General features: G+C 57.4%; 1 protein-coding gene across 3 annotated transcripts in view; it reads right to left on the reverse strand.

The window, feature by feature from the left end:
* Positions 1-331: 331 nt before the first annotated feature.
* PHF2 (PHD finger protein 2) overlaps positions 332-15,357 on the reverse strand; it is a 103,590-nt gene continuing 88,564 nt past the window's right edge. For 2 of the 3 annotated variants that reach the window (XM_034967766.3, XM_063594321.1), the window contains exons 15-22: positions 13,485-13,663; positions 13,289-13,359; positions 12,139-12,302; positions 6,067-6,344; positions 4,906-5,001; positions 4,137-4,246; positions 2,948-3,332; positions 332-2,323 (exon numbers count right to left, since the gene is read on the reverse strand). In XM_034967766.3, the coding sequence (XP_034823657.1) occupies positions 2,235-2,323; positions 2,948-3,332; positions 4,137-4,246; positions 4,906-5,001; positions 6,067-6,344; positions 12,139-12,302; positions 13,289-13,359; positions 13,485-13,663 (1,372 nt within the window). In that variant the 3' untranslated portion in view covers positions 332-2,234. The remainder of the gene's footprint in view (positions 2,324-2,947; positions 3,333-4,136; positions 4,247-4,905; positions 5,002-6,066; positions 6,345-12,138; positions 12,303-13,288; positions 13,360-13,484; positions 13,664-15,357) is intronic. The other variant, XM_034967768.4, reaches the window with a different exon arrangement.

Here is a 15,357-nt window from a genome sequence, read left to right on the forward strand (position 1 = left end):
AGGGACTGAATGCTTCTGGGTGTGCATCCGTGCTGGGGTGCACGTGTGTGCCTACTGGACTCAGCCAAACACCATACCCTTGAGTCCAAAAGAAGGTTCTAGAGGCTTCCCGAGGACATCCTCAGGGCTGGGACTGACAAACGCTGCTGCCACCCCTGCAGCCCCCGAGGGTCTCTTCTGTCCACTCCTGCCAGCCAGCTTGGGGTGCTGTGTGTGATTTGGCTGAGCAACCCGAAGCTTTCCATGAGGAACGCAGGTGGCTGGAGCCTCCCCACCACCCTCACTGCCAGGGTGAACAACTACAGTCGAGGCAGAAATGACACAGACATGGTTCTGTACAAAACCTGAAATATTTTTACTTTTTTAAAACTTTGATCTAAGTTGCCTTAGACCTCATGGACTCGATACAAGAGTAATATGAATTGGGAAATAAAACACTTTAATAGCCACGATAAACTTTGTTAGAAATGTACATGTTGCCAAAATAATAATAATAAAATTAAAAAAAAGAGAGAGAGAGAACAGCTTGATGTCCAGGTTAGATTATATAAATGTTCAACAAGGGCAGGGTAAAGGAAACTTTAAAAACACCAGTTCTGAATAAGCCTGGGGCCCCGCGAGACTCCCCGTCTCCCACCCAGCCTCGGGCCCTAGGGACTGCGTCCCTCCAAACAGGACAAGTGGGAGTGGATAAGGCCTCCACCAAGCTGCCTCTCCCCGTGGACAAAACATCCAGGTAATGGGTATATAAACAAAGCTCATAAGAAATGTACAAATATAAAAAGCTACAAACATTAATAAATTACAGCATCACAAAACACGGAAACACTTCACAAGGTGCTAGTAAAATAACTGTATCCCCCAATCCCCTCATCATACAAGGAAAACAAAGAGCTGGTATTAAAGTTGAAGATTCATCTTCAAAATGTGTCTGAAATAGATCTTTTGTGTACTATTTGCTTCTGTAAAGACAGAGTGTAAGGCTGCACAGACATCACTTGTTTTTCAGGCAATACCTTAGTTCTTAAAAGAAAAAAAAATAATAATAAAAGGAAAGGAGAAGGAAAAAGCATCAGAACCCAACTGTCCATCTGACTCAGCAAAAAACTCGTATAAATGTTAATGAAGAACTCTATAGAAAGAAATTCCTAAAGATACTTTTACTCTTATAAAAAAGAAGTTATTTAAAAAGCTATTTACACGCTACATTCTATGAAAAATATGCTTCAGGAAATACATCTAAAATTAAAATACAGGATTGCCTGAGAAACAAATCCAGCCCCTCCGTGTCGATGGTGGACACACCATCCAGGTACGACCCATGCAGGCGACACCACACGCTGACACGGGAGAACAGAGAAGTGCCGACCGTAAGTCCTCGGGCCGCCTGGCCGCTGTCCCTGCCCCTGCCCTGCCAGTCCCAGGGCAGGGGTGCCTTGGCTGAGAAGTGCTTCTCCAGAGTGTGGCCAGCAGGGCAAGACGGTCCCTGCCACATGGCTTAGCCTGGGCCTCCCAGACCCCAAGATGTGGCTGAGCCCTTGCCCTTTCCTGGGGACCCCACAATGGCTCCCCTGCCCGCTAACACACCAACCCAGCTGCCAGTCTTAGCTGCCCCCAAGAAATGCTCCTGGGCATTCAGGCTGAACACCCACCATCCTGCTGCCACCTGCCAACCAGAAAGCTCGGGGCAGACCCTTCCTCACCCGCCGAGCACTGTCTGGACTTGGCTGAGAATCACTCAGGAAGAGAAGGGGGGACATAAACATCCCACTTGCTCCTCCTCTTTCTGTGTTCTTTGCCTTTTTTTTTAAGCCCCTGGAGGCTGCCAGCCTGTGGCCAGCTCTGACTCTGGGGCTGGTGAGCATTGGCTCACTCTGCCTTCCTTGAAGGACTCATGCTCTCAGCAGAGCTGCAGAGGCCCTGCAATCACACCCACGCTCAGGGGGCCTGAAGGCTGTCCTTAAAGTGGAATAAGCGGTCCTCAAACTTGCAGGGCCGCTTTTCTGGGACAGGTCACTCTTAGCAACTTGAGAAAAGACGTCCATTTTCAAATTGAGGGGCCACGCTGGGCTCGCTCTGCCGGCTGAAGGGACAGACGCTTGTTGGGGAGATGGCAGCCGGGAAGAGGCAAGGCCCTCCCTGGTGAGGCAGCTCGGCACCCTCCTGGGAGGCAGATGTTTTCGCGGGGCTCCGGGGGTCCTGAGCGGAGCAGAAGGATCCTGGCTTTCCAAATCTTAAAGGAGTAGTTTCCCGTTCCGATGAATTTTCAAAATTTTCCCAAGCCTCTGCTTGGCGGTCGCCATGCCCTTTTTCGTACGTTTTCCTAGGGGAGTCGGGGAGGGGACACAAAAAGGGAAGGTAAGCTAGATGGCAAGGGGCGTGGCATGCCGGTGGGGGGGAGGGTCCCGCTGACACTAAGGGGCAGCCTGCAGTCCCCCATCTGTAAAATGGGCCTATGAAGCCCCAGCTCCGAGCTCAGCACCCTTCAGGAGTCCGGGATCACTGGCAAAGCCTCCGCCTCAGAGGCCGTGTCCTCAAGGGGCCCTGGCAGGTAGGATGGACATGGGCTTGGGGATGGCATTATGAGGAGGACATGAGGATGCCTGGGCACCACCCCCAGTAACAAGGCCAGGAGCCACTGCCAGCACCCCGTGCTGCATCACTCAGTCTCCACAGCTGGCCGGCCCCACGGCTGGGGTGCAGGGGTGCAGGCAGATCAGGGGCTGAGCACGCCCACTGAGCAGAAGGATGAAAGCACACGTCCTGTACTGTGGGATACGCTCACACAAAGATGCAACCAACTTGGACCACAGCACCCTGCCACCCAAGGCCCAGGAGCCCTCCCAATGTGCTGCCCTCTACCATGGGCCGAGTCTGCATGTCTGGGGCTGCCCATGGGGGCAGGCAGGGCAGGCGGGCTGCAGGCTCCCTCCAGCAGGCACAGTACCTTTGGCAGCGGTGTTGTTGTTTGGAGACGATGCGGAGGGCCGCCTCTGTGTGAGAAAGACCCCAGGGGCCATGGGCTGGGAGGCGCGGCCAGCCTGGGCCCCGGTGAAGGCGCCAGCGGCTGTGTACTCATGGTCCGCCAGGCTGCTGCTATGCGACTCAGGCGGGGGCTCTGGCGAGCTGCCCTCCTGCGAGGCCTGGCTGCTGGCCGTGCTGGTGGAGGCCGGGGTGGTGGAGGCCGGTGTGGTGGAGGCAGGGGTGGTAGAGGCTGGCGTGGTGGAGGTGGAGGTGGTGCCAGCAGAGATGGAGGTGGAGGTGGAAGGGGAGGTGGTGTTAGGAGTCAGCTTCCTCTTGGCACTCTTTTTTTTCTTGCTTTTCTGCTCCTCCTTTGAACAAAACATGCAGGGCAGCCTCAGACGCACAGCCCACTTGGACCAACAGAGCAGGGAGCTCCCGGCATGGCCTTGCCAGGGGCCCTTGAGCACAGCAGGGCTGGGCAGCAGGGGCCTGAGGCCTGACTCTGGGCCGCCGGGGGCACAGGATGCACAGGGACAGGGCGCCAGCACCCACAGCAGCTGCCTGGCCTCCCTGTCAGTGTGAGTTAACCTAGCAGTTGAGCCTGTAGGATGGCACTCCTACCCCATCACCCCACTCAGTGGCCATATACATCTCCCAGTTCTGGAAGAATATTCACTTTGATCCTAATAACTTCCTTGTGTGCCCAGATGAGGTTGGGCCTGGTTGGGAGGGTATGTGAGGCTCTAGGACCCTCCATTTCTGAGCTGGGAGGAGCTAAAGGTGGGAGATGAGATTTTTAGGAGCATGTAGAGACAGAACACCTCATTTCCCAACTGAGGACAACTCAAAAACACCCGTGTGATGGGGGGAGGGGAAGGGGAGCTCCCTCCAAGCTGCTGTTGTACCAGAGAGTAGCCCAGCCTTGGCACGAATAGGGCTGTCCAGTGTCAGGGCCCCAGTCGTCAATTCCTAGCTCCCCCGGACCCCACACGGGGAATTTAGGGCCTGGAGGAATAGGGCACTCTCTAATCAAATGTCCCCAAGCCTGTGACCACCCCTGGCTCAGTGGGTCTGTGTATGGGGTGGAGAAACAGGTGCCTTGGGGAACCTGAGCCCACCAGGTGGGGGAAGCAGGGACCTGGCTGCCGTGTGTCCTTCTCGCTCCTCCTCACCTGCTGGGACAACTTAGCTGCAGCAGCCGCCAGCCCGGTCTCGATGGAAGCCACCCGTGTACCCTCACGCACAGGCCTGTCCTGTCTTGGCACCGATGGGCCGACCCTTGCTGTGGAAAAGAAGGGCCAGCCCCCTCAAGCTGTGGGCCACAGCCTGTCCACCCCTCCTGGTTTGGGGCTACCCTGCCCCCACCCCAGCCTGTCCCCCTGGCCAGGCAGGCCTAAGCACAGGGATTCCTGGCTGTGAAGCTGCCTCACAATAGGGCAGGGTCAGCTGCCCCACCCAAGGGGGAAGATGCCACAGTGGGGTCTGCATGGGGCAGAGCCCAGGAGGCCCAGCAACATCAGAGAGTCTGGGCAGGCGGGTGAGGGTAATGTGGAAGGTGGACAAGGCCTCACCCCACTGGCTGCCCCAGCAGGTGTCCCTCAGCCACCATCAAGTGGGTGCCTCCGGTACAAAGGTGACCCTCACAGAGCTGCCCATTGAGGAAGAAACCAGAGAGGAGCCGGCCAGAGGAGTGAGGGCTTTTGAGTTGGGGCTGTGTAGAAGCACATCTGGGCTCCCAGGCCCCCAGAAGCAAAGCAGAAGTGAAGCCCACGGCACTCCTGCAAGCAGCTGACCAACCCCAGCGGGACGGGCTGCCCAGCCCTCAGGATAGGACAGGTGCAGAGCTGAGCCCACATTCTCAGGGGCTGGAGGGACCACAGACAAAGTCACAGCTTCCACACTGGGTGTCAGGTGGACCCCCTACCCCTGTCCCAGCACTACCTGTTGGGCTGTAGGGAGCGTCGTCTGAGCCTTTCCTTTTCTTCGACCGGGACTTAAAGATGGGGTTGTCTTCATCTGACTCCAGTGAGGGGTAAACTAGAGGGAGGCAGAGGGAAGGCGTGGCCCGCTGAGTGCAGGGCAGGTCCACGGAGGAGGGCGGGGGGGGTACAGGTGGCTGCAGACCTTCCTCGCCAGCAACCCCAGGGCCTACACTAAGGCCTGCCACGCTGTGTCACTGTCAGCTGTGATGGAAGCTGCCCATGGTGAGGACACCCCAGGCATGGGCACAGGCCCCAGAGATTATCCAGAGGGGCAGAGACTCTCCAGACAAGAAGGCACCTGCATCTACCTGCCCAGCCTCATCTGTGCAGCCTAGCCCCAGTGCCTGCAAGCCCCTGGCCTCTAAGGGCTGCCCTCCGTACATCTGTTCACGGAGCTTGAGATCCCCAGAGGCCCCACCTGGAGGAAGCTACAGCAGAGAGTGGGGGACCAGGGAAGGATGGGACCCCACAATCAAACTAGGGCATCTCAGTTCCTGCAAGAGAAACACTTTGAGGCTCCAGGAAAGGTTCTGTTTGGTGAAAACTCCTCACAACTCCTTCTGTTGCTATGAAAAGGGAAAACGTCTAACGTCCATGGAGGGTGGGCTCTGACAGCCCCGACCCTGCCTGGCGGGTCTAGGTGGAGGGGACATTGTACGGCATGACCTGTGGCTGGTGGGGAGCTGCCCCAACACGGTGAGGCGGTGACCCTGTGACCCTCAAAAGCCAAGTGCCACCCTACACTCACTGCAGGTTGTGGTCCTTCAACCTCCGGGGCCTGTCGAGGAATGCCCAGGACCCAAGGTTCAGGAGGAAGCAAGATGGCGCCCGGTGCCACACACCTCCAGAGCCCAGAAAACAGGAGTTCACTTTGCTGTCATTCTGTTTGTCAAACTAGAGTAGGCCCCACCACGAAGCCCAAGCCTGTCCACCAGATGTGGGCCCCGGCCAGTCTCGCTCACAGGAGGGTCTCCCGGGACAGCAGTCAGAGGCCGAGGGTTTTGCTGAGCTGAGGCCTGCTGTAACTTGGAGAGCTGCATGTTTATGCTACTGTCTCCATTCTCAGCCAGGCCTTCTAGGGCTGAGCATGGGCCCTGCCCCACGCAGGAGTGACACTCACCGTAGTCTGAGTCCTTGAAGCAGGCATCCAGGTGGTCCTGCTCTTCCTCGTAGTCGTCCAGGTCGACACTGTTCTTGGCAGCCCTCTTCAGCAGTCGTTTGCCTGCACTCTTGCCACTGCCACCCCCATTCTTCCGGGCACCATGGGCAGCCAGCGAGCTCCCCTTGGCCTGGCCAGCGCCCCACGTGGTCTGCAGGCAGGAGTCGGAGGCCTGCAGGTTGGCCATGGACAGCATTCCCTGAATGGCTTCCTGTGTGCTGGGGGAGGCCGGGGGCTGGCTAGGGGCACAGAGAGACAGGCACTCAGCCCAGTGCTCTTGGCCTGCAGCCCAGGCACTTAAACAACAGCCTATGGCCTGCACGAACTCCTGCACAAACTCCTGGCCCAGGTGGCAGGCAGAAGGCGTGGAGCAGAGAGGGTGGCAGTGAGCTGATGACTTCTCCCTTGGAAGAGGCCAGCCACTCCCCTCATCCAGCTCTGCTCATCCACCCATACGCCACAGGGAGGGCTGGAGGCCTAGAGACAGAGATGGGCATGGAGAGGAGACGGAAGACAGCAGATGGGAAGGAGGGTCCAGACCCTCATATGGTCACGCACTGGTCTCTCACACCTTAAAGCCAGCAAGCCGACTCAGTGACATTCCTCCTGCACCCCAGCCACTCTGTGTACCCCCTTGGTCCACCCTGTGCCTCTCTCCCAACTACAAAACTAGCCCTGGGCATTCCTTACCCCACTTTGTAGGGAACCTTTCCATGTGTCACCCTGAGATGGGGCAGCGTAGCCCACTCCCTCCCATGGCACACGCTTTCCCCAGTGACCTGCAACTTCTCTCCACACCCACACCTGTACCCACACCTGCATCTGCACCTACACCCATACATGCATCTACACCTGCACCTACTCCTATACCCATACGTGCATCTACACCTGTACCTACCCTCACACCTGCACCTGCATCTACACCTGTACCTCCAACCACACCTGCATCTACACCTGTACCTACCTCCACCCCTGCACTTGCATCTACACCTGTTCCTACACCTACACCCATACATGCATCTACACCTGTACCTACTCCTATACCCATACCTGCATCTACACCTGTACCTACTCCTATACCCATACCTGCATCTACACCTGTACCTACTCTTATACCCATACCTGCATCTACACCTGTACCTACTCCTATACCCATACCTGCATCTACACCTGTACCTCCAACCACACCTGCATCTACACCTGTACCTACCTCCACCCCCGCACCTGCATCTACACCTGTGCCTACACCCATACCCACACCTCCATCTACACTGGTGCCTACACCTACACCCGTACCTGCATCTACACCTATACCTACCCCCACACCTGCACCCACACCCGCATCTGCACCTGTACCTACACCCATACCTGCATGTACACCTGTGCCTACTCCCACACTCACACCTGTGCCTACTCCCACACCCACACCTGCATCTACACCTGTACCTACTCCCACACCCACACCTGCACCTGCACCTGTGCCTACTGCCACACCCACACCTGCACCTACACCTGTGCCTACTCCCACACTCACACCTGCATCTACACCTGACCCTACTCCCACACCCACATCTGCATCTACACCTGTACCTACATCCACACCCACACCTGCATCTACACCTGACCCTACTCCCACACCCACATCTGCATCTACACCTGTACCTACATCCACACCCACACCTGCATCTACACCTGACCCTACTCCCACACCCACATCTGCATCTACACCTGTACCTACATCCACACCCACATCTGCATCTGCACCTGTGCCTACTCCCACACCCGCACCTGCACCTACACCTGTGCCTACTCCCACACCCACACCCACACCTGCATCTACACCTGTGCCTACTGCCACACGCACACCTGCATCTACACCTGTGCCTACTCCCACACTCACATCTGCATCTACACCTGTGCCTACTCCCACACCCACATCTGCATCTACACCTGTGCCTGCTCCCACACACCTGCAACTACACCTGTGCCTACTCCCACACCCACAGCTGCATCTACACCTGTGCCTACTCCCACACCCACACCTGCATCTGCACCTGTGCCTACTCCCACACCCACAGCTGCATCTACACCTGTACCTACTCCCACACCTACATCCACACCTGCATCTGCACCTACACCTACCCCCACACATGTACCCCCACCTGCGTCTACACCTGCACCTACCCCCACCCTGCACCCCCACCTGCATCTACACCTGCACCTACCCCCACACCTGCACCCACCTGAACATAGACCTGCAGCTGCATCTGCACCTGAACAGACACAGCTGCACCTCAGCTCAGTCCAAGTTCACCCACTTCTGGCAGGCTCCACACAGACTCCCAGGCTTTCTCTTTGCCCTGTCCGCACCCCCGCTGCCCTCAGCTTCAGGTGGCCCCTCCCATAGCGCCCAGCCTGTCTCGCATCCGCATCCTCCTCCTCTGCCCCATGCCTATGCACACACCTCCTCCTGTCTACACTGGCTCCCCTCCTTCCAGAAGAATCTTCTGAGACACCCAGTGTGTGATCAGCCTGTCTAGGCTCACAGAGTGGTGAAATGGGGTGACCACTGTCATCCCACAGAACCAGGGGCTTGGTGCTGCTGGACAGCAAGGACCCCCAAGGCCAAGTCCTGGGCTCCTTGGGGACCTCCCTGCCAGGCCCTCCCATGGGTTGCAGCCCTGGCCTCTTCACAGGGCCCTGCCCCACCGCCCACAACCCCCTGCAGCCAGGACCCTCACCTGTCTGTGCACCAGAACTACCTGGGAAGCTTTATAAATGTCAAGGCCCAGGCCCCACCCAGAAACTCTGAGTCAGGGGCCTGCCCTGGGCTCCAGATGCTGTATGTAGCCAGGACAGGTGCCCCAGGCTTCCCCACCACTCACGTTGTCCAGCCCAGCAGGTACACCCTGCAACGTCCCTTTCTAGTCCTCACCCCTGCCCACTTCCCTGTGGCCCAAACCTGGCCCCAGGACAAGGCAGCCCACCCCACCTTACAGGGGAGGCCCAGCCACACCTGTCACTGCATCTAGCCACTCCTGGGCCCATACTTGGGGCACACAGGGTGCCTGCCGTCCTCTCCCTCTGCTCCCTGGACCTGCCCCTTCAGGACTCTTGCATCAGCATCACTGTCTCTCGAGCTGCCCATCCCCTCTCCACCACTTCCCAGAAGCACTGGAGGCACTTTCAGTAAAACCATTCAGATGAGAGGGGCTGGGAAGCCTGTGGCTGTGAGCACATCCAGGCACTGTAATGGGGGCTTGTATACCCAGAACCCCTTGCCAGAGACAGCACACATGTGAGACAAGAAGGAAGAGGCCAATACAGTGGCAGGCGGGCCACCCAGCTCTGCATGCCTGTGCCCACCTCTGTTACCAGACACAGAGACTGAGGCACCCAGGGCAATGGCCCCACCAGGACCAGTCCTGGTTCAGAAGCAAGAGGGCTCCCAAGACTGAGGCTCTGCTACAGCAGGACAGGGAGAGGAAGCTGCCACAGGGAGCCCAGACACAGAGGGAGTCCTAGGGCTGGTGAGGCAACTTGGACAAAAGTTACCCATGCTGGACAGTGCTGAGGCCCGAACCCACTGCTCTCTGAGGGTCCGGCAGACTCAGGAAGATGCCCAGTGCCGGGGCAGGCGCCCTCACTGCAGCCCTCACCAATGCCACCTCCCAGGCCCTGTCTGAGATACACTGGACTGCGTTGCATTTTGGGTTTCACAGGGACTGAACAGGATTGAGGTGTGAAAGCCACAACAATGGGAAATCAAGCACGGTCAGCCTCAAGCACTCCTCAGAAGGCACTGCCGGGAGCTGCCCCCACAGTGCCAGGACCACACTGCCCCTGCCACACAAGCTGCAGCACTGAAGGCCTGCCTAAGTGAGCGCAGTCACTCCTGCCCTCACTGACATCTCCGCAGAAACAGGCTCTCCCAGCCCCAGCTCAGGAGCCAGCCAGAGCACGCAGCTTGCCCTGCATCCTCTGGCAGGCCCTGCCCCGACCCCTCAACTGGCCTGCAAGGCCCAGACAGACTGGAGGGCGGGGGCCTGCACCTAGCCACGGGGGGGTGGGGGGTGGCCAGGGACACCCACTACGAGGGTCCATGCCATGCCGTCTGGGCAACCCAAGAGGGTGAGGACTGCATGCCCAGGTCCCGCAGGGTTGCTGGTGAATCAATGAGCAACGTCTAACTAGTCGGCATGGAAAATAATACTTTTAATCCACCAATTATCATACTCAAATCCTTTCCTTTTCCCCCAGCAATAAACACTGAGCAAACTATCCACAATAAATTAACATATTTTCCTCCATTTTCTTCAGCAGTTTTTTCCAAGCAGCCGATACTTAAAACAGAGCAAATAGACCATCAAAAACTGACCTACGCTCCAAATGGGAGACTTTGGGAGAGGAACTGCCTGCAGCGGGCTGAGGGGGGCCAGCGGCCTCAGTGGCCCCTAGCAGGCACATGTGCACGTGCACACTGCTCCGAGGCACGGGCTAGTTGTGCGGGGCGGGGAAGCTCTGGGTCTTTTGTTATCAGTGTGTCCACAGATGGGCTGCCCCACTCCTGGGCTCAGATTCACAGCAGGGAGCCCAGGACACAGCGCCCCCTCACAGACCTGAGCACAAAACCCTCCCCACCTCTGTCCCCATCTCCACTCCCCCTGCAAGTCCCAGGTGCCCACAATAAAGCACCCGGTGGCCCCCAGGCTTTTGGCCCTGTCTGCCCTCATCTTGGGTGGCCTCAGACACCCCCCACCCCCAGGAACCCCAGGCCTCTCCATGGACCTCGGGAGGGGCCTAGGGTGTTTAGGGGCCTCTCCTGCCCCTGAGGCCAGTCACTGAGGTGTCAGCTAGTGCATACTTCTTCCCAGAAGACAGGCATCCCCCAAAGAGCTGTGTGAAGCACCACAGCCTCCGACAGGGAGGAGGAGCTCACAGCCAGGTTTCATCCCCAGCCACAAGCACATCTCTGCAGCAAGGGGCTTAACATGGACAGGAACCACCTAGTGCCAAGCAGGAAATCTGTCCCCTAAGGCACTATGGAAGCCTCCTGTCATGCTTCACTCCCATTAAAATAAAAGCACCTTACAGCTGGCTTTCTGATCAATATTACATGAACATAATATTGCATGTAAAATAGTAATATATGAAAGAAAGTATGGCCAATTGATTTAGCAAAAGCTCTTTTCAATCAAGCCCTTAATCTACCTTGCCCAAGCCCCCCATCTGTCTAAAAGCAGGCCTCCACCTGCCCACTGAACAAGCTTGGGGCTGTGTGGAGCAGCTAGCAGCATGGCCCTGGGTTGCCCATGGATTCTGGAAACCACAGAGTCTCTGAGGCACATCTTGGGAACTGAGCAGGACCCAAGCACAGGCTCCATCTTCCTCAATCCAAGTCACTGCTGGACAAGGGACCAGCCGCACACACCCAGATATCACTGCCCAGCATCAGTCAACCCCCCAGGACCCCCAAGCTCAGGTTCTGCAATCAGGCAGATGGAAATTCTGGGCCTGCCTCTGCTGCTTCCTAGCAGTGTGGCCACGTGCAAGTATAAGCCCTCAGAGCCTCGGTTTCCCCATCTGTGCAATGGGAATCTGCAGCTGTCAAGAAGACCAGGAGGGCTGTGCTCCCCATGGCAGCTGCAGCCCCCGACATGGGCCCAGGGGCACCATGGAGGGGGCTACACCTCTGCCCCCTGAGTTACCCGTCTGTAGTACATGTGGAAATTCCCAAAAGATTTCCACGTGAAAAAAAAAACAGTCTTGGCACATAAAATTGAAAACCTGTGGTTCTGAATTTACCCGAAAAATTAAAAGAAAAAGAAGCCCTTGATTGAAAGCAAAGCCCCAGTGGGACGAACCAGTCCGGCATCTGTACCCTGAGGTGTGCCCTTCTGCCCAGGCCCAGGGGCGGCTCAGCACTGGCTCCAGCTGTGCGTCTGCCTCGCAGGCTCCCACCATCATGGCTGAGGGCCAGCCCTGGGCCTGCCTGGTCCCCGCTCTTGGGTGCTGCCGGGTGGTGGGGCCCACCTGCTGGGGTTATACTCCAGCGCGCCGACCTCCTCACTGGCCTGCAGCAGGTCCAAGATGCCAGCTGCCGAGCTCCCACTCTCCTTCTTGACTCTGGCATTGCGGCCGGGCTTGGTGTCTGTGTCGATGTGCAGCGAACCCTCGTCCGAGGAGTCATCACTCTGCTGCGCGAGGGACAGGGCTTCGGTCAGGGGAGGGTCTGGCCATCAAAGTGGCCTGGGAGTTGGGAGGAGGATACTTTTTCCCTTCAGGGACTAAACTAGGTTTTTTAACATTTTTATTTATTTTATTTTTATTTTTATTTATTTATTAAGTTTTGAGATGGAGTCTCGCTCTGTCGCCCAGGCTGGAGTGCAGTGGTGCAATCTTGGCTCACTGCAAGCTCCGCCTCCTGGGTTCACACCATTCTCCTGCCTCAGCCTCCCAAGTAGCTGGGACTACAGGCTCACTCGCTCGGCTAATTTTTTGTATTTTTAGTAGAGATGGGGTTTCACCATGTTAGCCAGGATGGTCTCAATCTCCTGACCTTGTGATCCACCCACCTCAGCCACCCAAAGTGCTGGGATTACAGGTGTGAGCTCTGCGCCCAGCCAGTTTTTTAACATTTTTAAAGAGCCGCTGCCCTTCTAATGAACATTGCTGGGGTCAGACAGAGACACGGACACACAGGGCAGACGTGGGTGCCAAAGCTCTCTCAGAACCACAAAGGACCAAACTGTCTTCGCACTGTGCACCATGTTCACAGAGGAACTCTGGTTCAAAGGAACCCTTACACAAGACAGCCCCAGTGTGTAACACATGTAAAGAGACACCGCCATGGTTGGAAGGAGAGGCGGGGGCAGGGCCTGCAGCCCCAGAGGGACCTCAGGCTGGAGGAAAGCAGTTAATACACTAGATCCCAATAACCTCCCCCGGCATGAGGCTCAGTGGGGACACACCCCTCGCACGCCCAGGCAGAGATGACCACTGTGTCTTAGAGTTGGATGTGACCTTAGAACACTCATGAAAGGGTGGGGTGAGGGTAAGGGGCCCCTTCGCCATCTCATGCAGAAACACCCCCAGAGACCGCCCTGGAGTCACTCAAACCATGGCCTTGGGGACTGCCCAGAGATGCCCCCCGAGACTGAGGGGGGCCTGTAAGGCAGCTCACCTTGTACGCTGCCGAGTCCAGCTTTGGCTTCATGACAGGCGTGGGCAGCACAGCCTTCTTATCCAACAAGACTGAAAGCACAGCAGATGGCAGTCCAGCGGGAGGCCTTGCGGGGAGCCAGCCACCCTGGGAAGACCTCTCCGGGGTGGGATGGGCCTCTCCCACACCCCTCCCCCAACACCCCCTCCCAACTCACAGGACAAGTCCCTTTTCGGGGCGTTTTTCTTCCTCCTGATGGGAAACTCGTCGATCTTGAGCTCACCGTCGTCCGACACGTACTCATACTCATCCCGCACGGGCTTGGGCTTGTCCTCCTTGAAGTTCTGCAAGGCCCCGAACACACCAGGGCTCGTCGGGGGCCTGAGAGCCTTGGAGCTAGGGCAGAAGCGAGTGGGTCAGCAGCATCCACATAGCCCCACGGCCAGCGGACAGGTAGGACCTCCCGAGGGGTCCTCTGCCAGGGCCGCGGCAGGATGGCCTCCAGGAGGCAGGTGACGTTGCCACTATTTGAATTTCCATCCGAAGAAGCCTCAGGCCCAGTTGAGATGGGAGGAGGGTAGAGGGCCCAAGCCTCTGCAGACAGGAGGCCAGGCTGGGCCTTCAGTCCCCACTGTGGGAAGCTATCTGCCCACAGGAGGGGACACTCTCCAACCCCATGGCCTCCTACACAATGCTGTGCCTCCCCACACACCACATTCAGGCAGAGAGAGCCCTTCCCCAGGCAGTTTAGATGCTCAAGACAGTGACCCCCAACTGTCCCAGGGCCACTGGACAAGCTTCAGCCCTGCCTCGGGCCTGCCTAGGAATCCTGGCACATGCTGAATTGGTCTTTAACCGGAAAAGGATCCAAGTTTCCTGGTTTTTTTCTCCATAGCTATGTTGGAAAAATAAACTCAGGGCCAGGGCTACAGGATAGATGTAACAGTCTAAGAAACAGTGTGTAATTTGTCTCCCTGCCTGGGTGATGGAGGACTACTTCAGAGCTTGGCCTGCAAGCAGCTCCAGCCTTTGCCTTCCCAGGGGTTTGAGGACAGGTTTCTCTCTATATAGTAGCAGGGACAACAGGCTGAGGCAGAAAAGTCTGGAACTTCAAACAGACACAGCTCCAATTCTGAGCAAATGGAAGTGCAGACACCTGGATACAGTGCCTAGGTGAGGCGGCTTCCAATGCTCTAAGTGAAGGGGTGGTGAGCCCGCTGCCTTACGGGCTGGGCCACAGAACACACATGTCCACAGGCTAGAGTCACACCGCTCTTTCTCATCTCTATCGTCAACTCCCTAGCACCGTCACAGAGTGAATGCCGTTTAATAGCTTCCCAGGAACCTAGAAGCAGAGCTTCAGATAAAGCAAGTGACACGCCCAGGGCCATGAAGCTGGGCAGCCACAGGACCCCGCAGACCTGCCCCTTGGCTGAACGGCCTCGCGTGTTGCCCTGAGCTCCCTGACACTCACAAGACTCTGCCTGGGCACTGCTCCCTTTCTCCACCACCCAGAAAGAGGCCTTCTCCTCTCATCTCTTCAATGAGGAAACTACAACCCGGCCAAGTTAATCAGTGGCTGCTGCAGAAAAGTGGCCGCCCCTCCTGCTGGTACCTGTCTGACTCCGGCCAGGCCTGGGGCCTCAGCAGGTGACATGTCCCACGCACCGGGAGCACACACAGGCCCAAGTGTTGCCGCTGGAACCATGAGGCTCTCGAGGTTGCCACCGGGCTCACAGCCCTCCGCACCCCTTGCCTCACCCCGAGGCTCATCCAGCATGCCCACACCACCCAAACACACCCCCTAATCTCTGCTCAGTGCCATCTCCAGGAGGCCCTCCTGACTCCCAGGTGGGTCACGTTCTCAGCACCCAGGGTCCCATGTTGGGTTCACACCAGGCCCTCCCCACTGGCCACCGGGCTCTGAGAGCCAGGACCCTGTCCCCCATGCATGTCCTCAGCACCAGCTCACAAGAGCCACACATCTAACACTCATGGAGTCCCACGGCCTCCCTCCCTGCCTGGGGGGCCATCCCTCACTGCAGGCTGGCTGTATCTTCCAGCCCAGCCCCACCCAGGCATGTCTGCTT

This window comes from Pan paniscus, chromosome 11, assembly GCF_029289425.2.
Source record: "Pan paniscus chromosome 11, NHGRI_mPanPan1-v2.0_pri, whole genome shotgun sequence".
In the NCBI taxonomy this organism is placed as follows: Eukaryota; Metazoa; Chordata; class Mammalia; order Primates; family Hominidae; genus Pan; species Pan paniscus.